At 40.2% G+C, this 15,629-nt stretch overlaps 1 protein-coding gene across 1 annotated transcript in view; it reads right to left on the bottom strand.

Moving 5' to 3' along the window:
* The window catches only part of lrig1 (leucine-rich repeats and immunoglobulin-like domains 1), a 63,382-nt gene that overhangs the window by 29,492 nt on the left and 18,261 nt on the right, over positions 1-15,629 (bottom strand). The window contains exons 3-8 of the mRNA XM_088338697.1: positions 15,183-15,257; positions 7,642-7,779; positions 7,417-7,560; positions 6,931-7,074; positions 5,944-6,087; positions 1,416-1,559 (exon numbers count right to left, since the gene is read on the bottom strand). Of these exons, the coding sequence (XP_088194823.1) occupies positions 1,416-1,559; positions 5,944-6,087; positions 6,931-7,074; positions 7,417-7,560; positions 7,642-7,779; positions 15,183-15,257 (789 nt within the window). The remainder of the gene's footprint in view (positions 1-1,415; positions 1,560-5,943; positions 6,088-6,930; positions 7,075-7,416; positions 7,561-7,641; positions 7,780-15,182; positions 15,258-15,629) is intronic.

A 15,629-nucleotide genomic window follows, 5' to 3' on the forward strand; every position in this document is an offset into this window, starting at 1 on the left:
TGCATCGTATAAAATAAGAATCACTTGATTTGGCTGATTAAAATTATTAAATGATTTTATAAAAATAAAATGAAAATAATATAGTAAAACATTTTATTTATTCCACTCCACAGGTATGTTTGCTAATTTAAAGTATTAATGTATGATTAAATAAGAAAATTAAGATTAAAAAATAGACACTCATTTAAAGTATAAAAATATGAATTAAAAATAAAATACAATAAAGCATAAACTGCATTCAAAAATAAAAATCTAAAAAAAAAAACTGTTAAACATTGAATGTGCCGAATTGTAAAGCGCTTTGGGAAGTCATTGACTTGAAAAGCGCTATATAAATGCAGATCATTTCATTTTATTCCAATGTATAAATAAAACTCAGTAAACGTTTTTTCTTCTACTGGCAAATATTTGCTAATTTTATGTATTAGTAAAAAAATATAAAAAAATAAAAATACATCTTAAAATAAATACAAAAATTAAAAATAAATAGATTTAAAAAATAAATACAAATAAAAATAACGAAATAAAAATAGAGTATACATTAAAAAAAATTATCACATAAAAGTTAATAAAAAATGTTTATACTTTAAAGTATTATTTACGTTACTTTCTAGACTAAAACACAATAAAAATACAGTAAAACATGAAAAAAAAGTTTAAAGTATAGAAAAATCCCTGATTCCGGCAAAATTATCAACCAAAATGAATAAACGGTGTTATCCCCTGAACTACGTTGATCCCGAAAACTTTATACTGTCAATTGAGGCAACACGATAACATGAAAACTAGTGCCATGAACAATTTTTTTTAAATAGAACAATGTGTGCCTTGAAATATTTTGAGGAAATAAAGTGTGCTTTAGCTCAAAAAGGGCTGGGAAACCCTGGACTACACAACACACACTCATTGATGCTAAATCATCTTTCAAACAAGAGGCGTTAGGGCCACTGTCCTGCCACGCCCACCCGTCACCGACCTCACAATAACATAATATGGCCTTGCAGCCCCCGCCCCCTTGTTCTTTTCATCCCCCGCTGGCCGTCAAACTGGAGCTGCCAATTTCCTTCTCTTTCTGGCTGGCTGGATGTGAATGGTTGCCGGGCTTGTTAAAGCAAGGACTGGCGGTGGGGGCTGAAGAGCAAAGGAGCATTGGCGGGTGAGAGCCCATAGATGGGCCAACAACCCCCGTGGCCGAAAAAAGGGGACGTGCGGGCTTGTTTGGGGCTTTCACACCCTGCTAAAGGCTCCGGTGCCAAGCCAGCTCAGCCAGCAAAGCGGGCCCAATTAAAGCTCCCCCGGCTAACTTTCGGGTCCAAACTACGGCCGTTCTCCCCTTGGCTGATTAGATTAGGTCTGCCTCAAAGACACAAGAGTGCCGGGATGAACTAGGAGGATGAGAGGACGGGTTGACTTACAGGACGCGTACAGCCCTGAGGCCTCTGAAGGCTCCCTCGGCGATGTGGCTTATCGAGTTGTGCCCCAGTCGGAGAGCGTGCAGGTCCCCGAGAACTGCCAAGCTGCCTTCATCCAGACGAGTAATGTTGTTGTGCGAAAGATTCCTGCGAAGTGAGAGAGAAAAACAGATGAATCAAACACCACAGCAGTTAGTTTGCCACTTGATTTTGACTTCTTCCATTGTGATGACGTTTGATGCCGTAAATATTCATCTTAGGTCAAAATTCAGGTTTAGATAACTTGTTTTCAAACATGCCTTGGCGGAAGGTTCTTTCTGTACCCAATAGACCTTAGGGATATGACATCTTGCCTTACGAAGTCTACTGCAGTGGTCGGCAACCACTGGGCCACGGACCGGTACCGGGCAGTGGGTAGTTTGGTACCGAGGAGCACAGAGTGAAAATAAGTTCTGTGAATTTTTTGCCTATCGTTTTGCTGACACTGCTATGTTTTAAACTAAACTAGAACCGGGGCTTTGAGGAGGTACATTTAAACTAAAATCAGAGTGGTTCGCACAGGGGGAAGCATTTGCCTGACAGGCTGTGCGACAGTCACGTTGGAAACAATGATTCCCATTCCCCGAAGATACAGAAGGATGAATCAAACCAAAACTTTTGCACTCAGTGACCCTTTGCACACATGTGCAAATGACAGATGGCAGTAAATTGTAGTAAACAGTATGTGAGCCCAGTAAACTGTAGACATCAAAAAAAGCTATTCTCATCTCATCTCATTAGCTGCACCGCTTATCCTCAGTAGGGTCGCGGGGGTGCTGGAGCCCATCCCAGCAATCATCGGGCAGTGGGCAGGGGACACCCTGAACTGGTTGCCAGCCAATCGCAGGGCACACAGGGACAGACAACTCACTCGCTCATTCACACCTAGGGACAATTTGGACCGGCCAATTCACCTGAAATGCATGTTTTTGGAATGTGGGAGGAAACCGGAGTCCCGGAGGAAACCCACGCAAGCACGGGGAGAACATACAAACTCCGCACAGGAAGTCTGGAGCTGGATATGAACCCACTATTGACAATGAATAGTCAAACGAATATTGCTCAGCTGTCGCATGAGGTGGCTTCGCCTTGTCGGAAATCACAAAGAGCGCTACTCAGAGAAACTGAGGATAGCATTACCAGGGGTAGCTACCGACCTATACAGTTTTCCTCCTCACATATTCACACATCTGAACAAATCATACAGTATGCTTGACTTCAGTCTACACCCATCTGTGCCATATTGTAAATGGAGTATCCCCATACACCAGTGCTGATCTAAAAGCCTATGAAAGTCTGAATGTTTACCATTTTGTAGCTGTTTAGGTTACCGGTACACATTCCTCACTGACGGGGGGAGGCACCTCATTGTTTCAAAGGTAAGACACTAACGTTAGCTGTGTATGCTGATGAGTTTTATCCGGGGTGCAATCAAATCTCATATCGACTGTAACCGATAGAGTGTATTTGGCCTGACTTGTTGTGTCCAATTTCAACCTCCCTGCAGAATCTCACCCGTCTTCACGCAGGCACACCCTCTTCTTTTTGTTTTAATCTCACAAATTATTATTCCTTAGTAAATACTTTATTTGGAATACGATCTTGACATTTGTTCAGTCAGAAATGCAGCACTGAGGAGCATAGGGAAAAAACGAGTGCATGTTCGCGTTAAGGGGAGTGAGATTGCAGAATAGTCTAAGTTTGCCACAACACTTGTTCCTACTTAACATAAAATTGATCGGCAAAACATCAAACATACCTTGTTAATAATACTCGCTGCAAATTCTTAAATAATTTGGGACTGCCAGTCCCCCCGATTGATTTGCAAGATAAACATCGCCGTCTTATTGGTATTTTTTTCAACTCAAATGCTTATTCAAGTGCTGTCCGCTAGGGTGCCTCTTGCCGTCCGTCATGGCTCTCTTTCTATCAGGGAGAACAACGTTATGTTACCCGCAAAGGTTCAATAGCCAATGAGCATGGAGAATGGTCAACAGCAGCCCATTACATCATCTATGAAAAACATCTATGAAAAACCTTTGGAAACATACATTACATATAACAAGTATTTAATCGACACCCTTTAGTTATTTTATTGTTTTTATCTGGGGTACTTGAGTTTCGAAACACATTAGTTAATTACCTTGTTTTTTTTCCTTCACCATACCACAATTTCACTTTGCGATTACCACCTCAGATTAGTTGTAATGACGTAACCCGGGGGTCTACTATACAAAGTAAATGTCATGTTTTGTAAGCAGTTACATACATTTTTTTTCTATGAAATAACTATTAAGCAAAACAAGGGTGCCACTAAACCTATGGCTGTACCATCAACTAAACATGTTCGTTGCACAAGAGCAAACAATGCAAAAATTACAGTAGCTTAGAAACCCGAGATAGTTTTGTAGCATTTTAACCACGGGAGAGATATCTAAAACGGAAAAATCAATACATTCATTCGTATTACGGTTCGCACTCTTGTTGAAAGCCTTCGTGTTGACTGCACTTGTTGATTGAATTAAAAATCTATGCTAGACATACAAACTGCCGGACTGCTATAACTCTTAACAATTTGTTAAGACAACCAAGTCGCAACCTATTATTCACCGCCGTGTTTACAGAATATGGTCCCGAGATATGAACAGCAAACCGACAGCCTAGCCATCGCCCTCGTAATCTTGTCAAACTGTTACACATCGCCAAACACGGAAACGCCGGCCTACCTCGCATTTAGGAACGCTTCAGTTGAGCCGAGTACTTTATAGCAGTGAAATGACTGTCATGTCAACAGAAAAAGGGAAGGCTCTCAGGTAATACCTTGCCCTTCATTTGACAATGGGGCAAAACGTGATCCTTCAGTGCAATTACCACAACAGAGCTAGCGGAGGATCTCATTTACACACACGGAGTGAAAAAAAACACGGCCACAGTGTATGGGTACAGGGAGCTTGTATGAGACCGTTTCAAAGGCTGCTGAGCTCGAGTCTAATTATGGGATAAACAGGATTATCCTTTGTATAGTATAGCATGTTGGGTGTAAAAGCCCGATGTCATGTAACCCTTGTAAGGGAGAAATATGATATTGCTGGAGTGTGCCTGAAAGGCGAGCCTGACAATGAAAATGTTAAAAATACCTTTCCTGTCGGATGATAACTGTCTGGTGGAGAAAATAGTTGCTCAGCTATCATTTTTCATTTCAGTCAAGTTATTGCTTCAAAATATATCAGTCTAAAATGAGTGAATGTGCATTTTCAGTTACAGCCCGAAGAGAAAATACACAATATATTGGCCACGTCTAACATGGAACGAGCTGTGTAAAGCTAGCTTTAAGTCAGGTTGAGACTAGAAGAAAATTGAGGAAGCTGTCAAAATGGGACTTTTGCCCAAGCTTTTACTAAGATATTTTCTCAAGCGTTCTTATGTCTTTTTGCTTCCAGGTTTGTGTCAGCCGCTAGCCGGAATTTGGGTAATGTTTACATGCTAACACCACTGAACTTACATTTTACAGTTCAGCAGTTTTCCTTCTTAAACACGTACATTTTGTGTGGCATTCAATGTGTGTGTTCCCAATGTCCATTGGGTAACAACAAGTTATGCGGCAGAAGAGTTTAATTTACTTTTATCATTATTTTACTTTAGCCAATATGAGAGTGTAACCCGTTTACCGCGCTGACTGCTGCATAATCATCAAATCAATTTTACTTCTATTTTCTCGTTACCATTAACTATTAAAACCTAAAATACCAAAATATGTATGTATTTAAAAAAAAGAAAGGTAAAGACTGCCTCAAGTGATTTAATTATTTAAGTTAAAACAAACGTTCTTATGTTATTTGCATTTTACATCCCTCAAAAGTTTTACATCATCTTCTAAACTTTGTTATCAGACAGATTTTTTTTTTTTTAAAGAACTTTAATGCCTTGTGTTTTGTTGTTTTATATAAATCAGCAGTATGCCAGTGAGTTACTAATTATCCCTTTTGGCAAGTCAGTGCATAATAAATGTATTTATTTGTAATTTATTTCGGTCTTGCTGTTATGGACTTTCTGGTTTATAGGCTTGGGGCGTTGTTGGTGTCATGCACTTTCCGGACAAATTTCAACATGTTACCTAGTGTTCTCTTTTATTGATGTTTACTATGTTTGTGTACTGTAACTCAATGCTAAATATATTCGCCCTGGTCATCCTGGAAAGGGGATTACCACTTGTGGGGCCCCTTCTCCAGGTTTCTTTTTTCCTCATGCTAAGGTTTTGAGTTTTTCTTTGTCCGCATGTTGGTTTAAGATCAGGTAATGGTGTAGTTATAATCCTGTGCAGTCAGTCCTTTAAGAAAGTTTTGGGATTAAGGGTTATATCAATAAATGTGACTTGACTTGTTGCTGTTTCAGTATAAGAGGCTGCTGTTTCACATTTTTGGTTTCGTGGCCAAATCTTATATTACAACCTTAGTATTTTTGTTTACAAACTGATTTGATTGCTGACACTTACAATTCCCTCAGCTTCTGGCAGAACTTCCAGCCGTCCGGATTGATGCGGGTGATTGAGTTGTTACTGAGGAAAAGCTGCTGGAGAGAAGTCAGACCGTACAGGGAGCCGCTGTTCACCTCGCTCAGGCTGTTGTACTCCAGGTGTCTGGATTAGAAGGAATCAATTACAGAAATACTGCCAAAGTAGATTATTGATGCTGTCAAATGTCTTATCATGTATTTTAAACCTTAGAGATGATTTAAGTCTACCGGAGTGCTTGATACCGTATTCCTGCGCCACTTGGCGCTTCAAATTTCACTGTGCTATTGATAAATACGTACTTTCAAAGAATTACGGCATCACTTTACGGGCACAATTATACTCTAACCAATCAAACACTGCATTCTATTTCCTGGACACTGATTGTATCAATCTAAATTGTTTACATCTCTTGTGAAATACAAATAACCCCCTTATACAGGCTGTTTAAGAGCAATGTGATCAGAGAGGTAGGCAGTAGTCATTTTCTGTATTATTGGAGATTACATTTATGTCCCTCACGAAAATCAACAAAGTATTGTACTTGTTTGGCTCTCTTAAAAAATCTGCTCCATTGGTGCATCCCGTCAAGCTGTGCTTGTACGTGGCTGGTCTAAAGCATACACTTAAAAACTGTGGCATTTGTTAAGGGAGGAAGTAAAATTGAAATATTCTTGAGAAATCAACCAATAAACAAGACGCTTTTTTACCGAGTAAACCAGAGAATTATTGGCAGCTTCAAAATACCTACGATGAGAGAAAGTGGCTATGTTTTTTATTTTATGGTTAGAACAGGTGGATATGTAATAGATTTAACCATGGAAATTGAGGGAATACTATATTCTCAAGTTTATGATTACAATATGATCGTTTGAAATGTTAAAGTAAATGTCAGTAGGGATTATATTCATCAAAAACAATCCGGTTTTGCGTTTTCTTTGTGTCTCAAATCTTTCTGCAGATACTTACAGGACTTTCATCTTGGCGAGATCCCAGAATGCCCCGTCAGTTAGCTTGCTGATGCTATTTCGTTGAAGCTTCAGCACCTCCAAGCTGGACAGACCTTGGAAAGTTAAACCTTCAACCTGGCGAATACGATTCCTGTTGAGGTCGCTGCGGGTTGGGCAGACACAAACATAAAATGAGGGGAATTATTGAACTTCCATACACGGATTCATAAATGACATCTGTGTCATGTAAGCATGGGCTGTTTTTCTCATGAAAATATGCAAATTGGCTTATACATTTGTGTCAGAATATTAGTGAGCCAACAAAAGGGATCCGCCAAACCTGAGCAGGCCAAAACAGGTTAGACCTTAATTCCAAGAGCTCCTTTACAGTTCGGGTGAACAAACAACACTTTATCTCAGTGGGAAAACATCAAGAACTATTGCTAACATTTTGGGGGACTTTTTAAGTGCCTGTTTTTTTTTTCTTTTTACCAAAAATACTCACAGCTGTGTGAGCCTCGGGAGTTGAAATGCCCTCACGGGAATCTGACCGATTCGGTTTCGGCTCAATCTCAGGACCTGGAGGCTTGAGCCGAGATGGTCCAGAGCTCCCAACTCTAATGTACTGATCTTGTTGTTGCTTAAGTACCTGAGTATGACAAAACATAGCAGCAAACTGACTACATGGTCTTTGCTTTAGCACCTACTTCAATATCTCGCTAATTCTTACAAATCTTTAATCTGGAGTCCTGCAGGAAAGGAGTGTCCTCGTAGTTCGGTGATGTCATTGTTGCTCAGGTCCAAGGTTTCCAAGGAAGCAAAGTGTGTGATTCTTATGGCCTCAATCGTACGGATTTTGTTATGATGTCTGGGGATTGCAAAACAAAAAAGTTTGACCAAAATGTATACAGTGGTACGTCTAACAAATGTATTTATGAACAAAATTTCAAGCAAACAAAAGGACTCTTTGGAAAAATAGCACACTCATTCACATCCAAAGGTGACATTTTTCATAATACCGTAAACCCGCGGGATGCAGCTTCTTGCCTAACGAAATTTTCAATTTATAATGTGGGATATTTTTTTCAGACCATCTTTCTGTAATTTCTCCAATATAAGGTGAATTTAAAAAACAACAACTATTGTACATGCCCAAAAACTTACCAAGATTTGCATGTATCTCTCCAAGATACCTGTCTGCTATTGGTCAACATATTATTTGTAAAAACACTTGTCTGCCATTGGTTTGCATCTTGGGATCATGAAATCCTTTAAATGCCATTGGTTAATTACCTCCCGCACAATAACTTTATATCATTTTAGTGCAGAATCAAGCCAATGATACAAAGCTATTTTTAAACCAAGGCTTGCAGAGATGATTCAATGAAGACACAAAACATGATAACCATGGAAAGGAATCTTGCCATTATCAAGAAATGCAAAGAAGACACAGGAATTACTACCCCAGCGAAGTAGCATGGCTGTAACCAATTGACGATCGGACTATCATTAAAGATACGGAGGCGATTGAAGCAAAAAAGGGTATGACAATGCTCACAGGGGTAAGGTTTGAAATCAGTTTCATGTTTAATCGGCTACTGCCATCTATTTCCCCCACCCCATCTGCACCCACCAGCAACCCAACCAGACCAGCTCAAGTGATTTTACATCAGAAGTAAACGAGATTTAATTTTTCCCATACATGTATATTTATTCATAATGTCATGTAATTATATACATGTGTATCACACATAAGTAGTAATTGCTATATACAATTTTGTTATTTTAATGTTTTTATCTGGTGTATTGGGGATTTGGAACGCAATAGCGTGGTTTCTGACCGGTTTATTTTGAGATGTTCAAAACGTTTAAGCTCTTGTGGACCCCAAATGATGTGGTGGGCCATATTTGCAGGCCACAAGTTGATAAATGTAGATTAGGCTTTCCGAATGAATTACTTCCATAGAGAGGTACCATCGTGTTATGATGTAAATATTAAACAGGCAAACTTTTCCAGTAACACCTAACATCGTCTCTAACGACTACAAACAACAAACCTCCTTTAACTCATCTGGCAATGAACAAACTCATTACCCTATCATGCATATTTTCCGGCATGGGAAAACAAACATGCAGAAAGTTCATCCAACCCATTGTCATATTCAAATCAAAATTTTGCGCCTATATAGTCCCTTGATCGTATGCACCAAAAGAGCCAAAGACAGCAAAAGAAAGCAGGTGTTCCACCAGTCGAACTATCCAAACAAGGTCAGTCCCTCCATTCCTTTCTAGCCTTCAGCTAAGACGGACACACACACAGTCATTTATTGGTGAGAGGAGAGAACAGGGGGGTGGGGGCATAAATGGGTCACAGCACAGTGCCCACCTGAATCAACACAGGCAGAAATGGTTAAGGATGAACCGGAGCTGCACAAAAACACAAATAACACAACACACAGTGGCTACTTTGAGCACACGGCAATGTGTGGGAAGAGAATAACAGGGGATAGTAAAAGGTACTCAAGTTCTTAAACATGCAAATTGTGAGGAAAAAGTAGATGTTTTTGTGCATAAAAGCTATATATATTTCACAGGTATATTCCAATTGTTTTACGATATAATGCATTTTGAAGACAGCATGTCTTGTCTCTGTCATCCTCAGCTGTGATGTCAGTGAAGGATCACCGTCATTCATGCTTGCAAGCCACTCGCCATATTGTGTTACGTGTTACTTAGTTAAAAAGGTTACGAGTTTTCAAAGCGAGCTTATAGTAGTTTTGGTGGAGAATGCCTGGCCGTTGTGTCACAGGTGGGTGCAGAAATGGTGCAACAAAGGGCAAGGAGCCAAAAAGCGACTAACAGGCAAAAATAACACACACAGAGCTAACTGGGAACGATTAACGGGAGTTGGCCAGAGCCTCAATGGAAAAACAAGAGGCAGCTCGACCAATAAATGTGCAGTGAGCAACCAGGCAAACCGGGAACCAAAAGTGAAACGAAGCAATGGCTATGGGGATAAACGCAAAGCCGGCCAAGAATAAACAAACCAAGAAACAAGGAAAAAATTGGGGCCAACAGCAGGCTAGCCGACTAAACAACAAAAGGTGGATAAGCCAACGAGTACCAACTGGGAGCAATGAAACAGGCAAGCCTTTGAGAGCCCCGACGCTAACGGGGCACTAGCCGGACAAAAATTATACCAACCGTGATACACGCCGTAAAAAACACAGCCTAAAAGCCATAATCGCTTACCTTAAAGGAGGCGAAGGTAAACAAGGATCCCCCCCCACTCTAACAGTGGCAGGTCAACTTAACCCACGCAGCTTCTGGAGGTCCAAGCACACAACTTTGACAAAACAATCACAAGACCCCCAGCAACAAGGTAAGCAAAGTTTCAATTTTCTACAAGCAGAAATGAGCGGCATCTTATCGGTGTTCACTACAATCACCATCTATTTTGGAGCTGCCTCACATGTTGTGTTAATGGGAATTGCCCTTTTGACAGAGTTGTGTTCCTTCAATGATTTCACAGTTCCAGAGGAAACAAGCCAGATGGGTCAACTTTGAAACAAATTTTCGAGTCCCCCAGCGTATAGAATATTTCGCAACATATTTGCATAATTGTTGGGAGGAACACTACACATACACTTTCTGTGCCTAGTTGAATACCTTTAAGGATGAACCGGATGAGCACACAAACAGAAATAACACAACACACAGTGGCTACTTTGAGCACACGGCAATGACGGGGGAGGAGAAAAAATAGGGGATAGTTAAGAAGTGCGGGAAGGTCAACAGCTGGTGACCTCTTCTGGGAAAAACAGATCAGCCTCAGACTGGTGGAAGAGATTGACCCTTTAGCCCGTTCCACATCTACCGCCCCGGCTTGCCCCCTCCCACGGCCAAGAATCCAGCTGTGTGTGAGAGCGAAGGAGCTCTCGGCGTGTTTGAAGTGGGGGTGTACAATAGCGGCGTTTATGAAAACTTTACTGGCGGCCATTATAGTCCTGCAGCCAGTGACAAGGCTGATAAAGAGGTGCTTGCAGGCTTTGATGTGGAGGAGCTTTATTCATGGTAAATTTTAAATCTCATTACCATGGCCCGTCGACCATTTGATTAGCATGAGCCCGGGTCTCTCTGACACGTCTTTTGATGTGTGCAACGCTTCAGCAATTTACACTAACAAGAACATTCTCTAGTTTCCAGTTACATCTTCGAAGGCAATTAGTGAGTCGTTTCACAATGGACGCCGACTGTCACGGCGCAAGGAGAGTTATTTGTAAATCTTGTAACACAGCCCTTCTCAAGTTCTATTACAATCTCCCTTCGATGTTGACACGGTGGACGATCTGTACAGTAGAGAAGTTTAGGTGTTTTAAGGTCACTGGCACTAGAAAAGTATTTCAAACAGGTCCCTTGCATTGAGGACAAACAGGCTCAGAGAGCGTTTATTCCCTTAAGGCCATCACCACCCTAAACAAGCACGCTAAACTAAAAAATATAACTTGTGACTTACTTTGGATTTATTGTTTGCTGCAAAATTTTATTGCAGTGCTTTTCATTGCGCTGTTGTTATGATGCACAATTTCTTCATTGCACTATTCTTATAACTTGGGCCAGTCTCTCTCAGCATTACAATGTGAAATAGCCATATTTTACTCACCAAAATTGGGTGCGTTTCCGTTCCATCAAGAAGTTCTTTACTATCGCCATCAAAACTACAGCCGAAAGTAAAGCCCGTCCTGACGTATTTCTGGCATAAGTTTTTATCCAAATTATGGCTGAAAATTTCCGTTCGACAGAAAGAGTGGGCTTGGAGAGCTTTTTCTTTACCTCTACATTGTGATACTTCAGTTACCGCCCCTAACCAATCATGGTTTGTGATATCGGTGACATTTCCGAAGGCCAGCTAGCAGGTGCTGACTGGCCAATTTGGAATCTGGTAAACTAAACCAGGGGTCGGCCACCCAAAATGTTGAACGAGCCAAATTGGAAGCAAAAAAAATGTCTGGAGCCGCAAAAAATAAAAAGCCTTATTTAAGCCTTATAATGAATGTAACACAGCATGTATGTATCTATATTAGCCTTCAATCAAAATGACTAAATTGGGTGCAACGCATCCTGTGGAGAATAATGCACGAAGTGACTACTCTGTCGAAGGATATAGCCTCAAATTTAACTTAATTACAATATTAATGAATAATAGTATGTTTTATTGCTTTGATAAAGTTAAAGAAATGCAATAAAGAAATACAATCTGTGATGTCATTTTGGGTTTAAGGATTCGAAAATTAACAAAATTAAACGTGCAAAACATGCCCATTGAGTGGGCAACAAAAAGTGCAATTAAACAATGCATGCATTGATCAAAATAAAATAGCTGCATTTTGAAAAAGTAAAGTAAATAATATCACATTAATGCAGTTTAAGTATGATTTCTGTGCAATTAATTTTTCTCTTCACCTCAGGGTTTGTTATAAAACAGCCCGTTAGTGACGCTGTTCCTTTGAAAGGGCGGGGCTTGGGCCGAAGAGCTTGGCACTTGCACAGGCCATACCCGGGAAAGGAAAACAAACGAAAGAGAAATGCGCACCTACCAACTTCCCTCCTTCTTATAGTAACCATGGTTGAAATTTGATATTTACTTTACGCATTGGAAAACAGTAAAAGTGTTTGTGTAATATGTTTGCCCTCCTACAGAAACCATATTTAAAAAAAAAAACATATATCCTCCTCGATCTTTTTCAATAGAGGGGAACCAACTAGGCAGCGCTAAAAAGCCGCATGCGGGTTGCCTATCCCTGGGCTAAATCCACAGTTTTATAGTCACTTATGTTATTCCTCAGGGCTTGCAGATTTGATTGTGAAGGCCCCCGGGTAGATCTCTGACCCTGGCAACAAGTAATGGCTGAAATAGATTAAGTAATTGAATATCAAAGCACATTGAGAAGCAGCAACAAAAAGAAGCTGAGACAATTTGAAATTCTTCGAGTATTTTTGGACGAAATACAATAACATCTCATGATTCTGATTTTTTTTCAGGCCAGCAAAGAAGGTTTTGCATGCCCAGATAGACACTGCTGATATTACACAAGACAGTGTCAACTTTCTTTTCTCTTTGAAAACTTCCCTTTTCCTGCATGACCCTCTGACAACGTACTCTATCAGTAAACTTCACGAAACACAGAGATGTCACTCTAATCTGACGCATGCTCCCACTCCCAATTCCTCCCTCCCATCCTCCCCATTTTACTGTAAACTACGTGACGGACAGCTACAGCTGCAAGTGCTTCAGTGGACCTTCACTTCAGCTGTGTGGCTTTGTAACTATTCCACCCGCCCTCTAGCCTATTTCTCCTGTCAGACCCGTGCTCTCTTCCCTGGTAACTGGATTCAAGGCAGGCCAAAAAAAGCCAGCTCCTGCTTATTTGGAGGGGTGTGCTTAATGGTTGGAGCAAATAAAAGTTTTATGCAGAGAGGATATAGAAAGTGGTACAGAGAACTGAAAGAGGGATTGATATCTTGCAGCAAAAGAGAAAAACATATCAGTTTAAAGTTGAGTCAAAAAACATATTGAAATTTGAATAATATGCATGTGACGATGTCAATAATACCCCCCTCCCTTCCTGTATAAGGCAAGAAAACTGACCACAAAAATGTGTCAGGATCAGTTCTGAGAAGCAAGCACATGACAAGAAGTCTAAGGTGTGACTCTTGCAATGCTCGGCATGAAAAAAAAAAAGAAGTGACGATCACGAGGGTTGCAGAAACCAGCAGCTGCAAGCCATCAGCCAACTGGTTTGAGCACAAGCAAGGTGTAAAGAAAATTGAACGTGTAGAGAAAAGACAAACTGGAGAATTTGGACTTTATGAGTTGTAAGCCAGAATTGAGGTCAGAGGAGACAAAAAAAACCCTCAGTCTTGTGTACAATTGGGCCACATCGGTTTTGCCTAAATAGCTTTCATTAACCTCACTGTACTCAAAAATCCTCCTGTTATATTTACACGAAAACAGCAAGAATTTATAGGTATACAACAAATAAAGGAACACATAAAGGGACAGTGCGTTATAGTTCAATTTTTTTAAATTTTCTATTCACTTGATTATTTAGCTCCTCCGAATCGTAAAAATACCTGACTAAAAATATGTATTTTAAATAATAAGCAAAAATACATGAACCATCATATAAAAAGTGAATTTTTTATATGCTCAAAAGGTTCAGAAATCTGCATTTATTTTACATGTCATGAGCTTTATGTTGAGGGGGCTGAAATCATTGTCTGCCAATTAGGTGCTAAAGGTACCCGGAAAACCCAAAACCACACAAAGGGCTGGGCCCAAAAAATTGTGGAATTTTTTCCTTGTGCTTTGTAGAACCCCTTTTGGGTTATTAGACACAATACACCTAAGCACGGTGGTCAAATGACATCTATTGTCCCTTAAAAATACTGTGTAAAAGAAAATCGAAATCTGAAAAACTAATTGGCAAAGAGGCAGCATCCATACCAAACTTTTGTATGGGCGCATTAATGTGAAACCTTCAAACTATGGTCCCACGGGCGCAAATTTCAGCCTCTTGCTCTAAATCCACAATGTTCTTGTTTATAGTCACAGAATTGTTGATTTGCTTTGAGCAGAGTACATAACTTGACGAATTATTGAGAAGAAACTAAAAATATTTAAAAGATTTTTAATATGAGCTGAATGGAATCAGGCAATGTTGAATAATTAGGTCACATGTTTATAGACCATCATGCAATGTTGCAGTTTAGTAGAAGTCGGTTTTACATTTCAAATATGCAAGCACGGCCATTGCCAGAACACACAATATGAATTAGAGAGTGCAACTACTTTCCAATCATAATTTCAACAGCAGATTGACTGCGGGGCATGAGCACATACATAGATTCGCTCCCATATAAGGCAATAAATCTCCATTTAGTTGCCATAGCAGGCAGTGCCCGCAGGCGCAGATTCACCACTCAAACTTTTACATAAGCAGGCATCGTGCTCATATAACACAAGGGCTATTTTTCTTTATCAATTTTTAGACCAACACCAAAATACTTCAGACAGAAACGTGCTTTTGTCTTGTAACATTCTTCTTTTGCAGGCAGTCCGATGAATAAGTCGTTCTAAAACGGACCCGTAAAAGCATTTGCATCCTTGACAGATGCCACGCGACTATTTCAAGAGCATTTTAAAGAGGCCAACGGCCTAAGAATACAGTCACCAAGAGGCTGATCATTCTGGGAGGGGGCTGTACTCACAGGTAGAGTGCTACAATCTTGGAAGCTGCCTGTCCTATATCCGGTATGGAGGTCAGTTCATTGTGGTCCAGCCGCCTGAAAAAGTGGGTAGGTTGGTTAGAAATACATTTTAAAACTAAAAAAATGAAAAATAAAAAAATAAAAAACACTAGCTGGTTGGACTGACAATGTTGGAAATGGAAGCATTTCCTTCCCTATGACTGTGAACGTGTCTTGTGAAACTCAGCCAAGTTCTTTTCTCGCAGTATAAAATATTAACAAGGCCGGTGTTGGCCACAGTATCAGGTGGTGCAGGGGGGAGGCTTAATATAGAAAACCACCACTTATTCTCAATCGGACTGAGTTCAAGGTAACACTTACGAAGAAGCTGCTACTAAGTGTCAACCACAATCATAAACAATTGCCAAGACTGCCCTGCTAAAGCATCTTTATCCTTGATAGGAGCGT

This window comes from Urocampus carinirostris, chromosome 6, assembly GCF_059441175.1.
Source record: "Urocampus carinirostris isolate Australia breed hairy pipefish chromosome 6, RoL_Ucar_1.0, whole genome shotgun sequence".
Lineage (NCBI taxonomy): Eukaryota > Metazoa > Chordata > Actinopteri > Syngnathiformes > Syngnathidae > Urocampus > Urocampus carinirostris.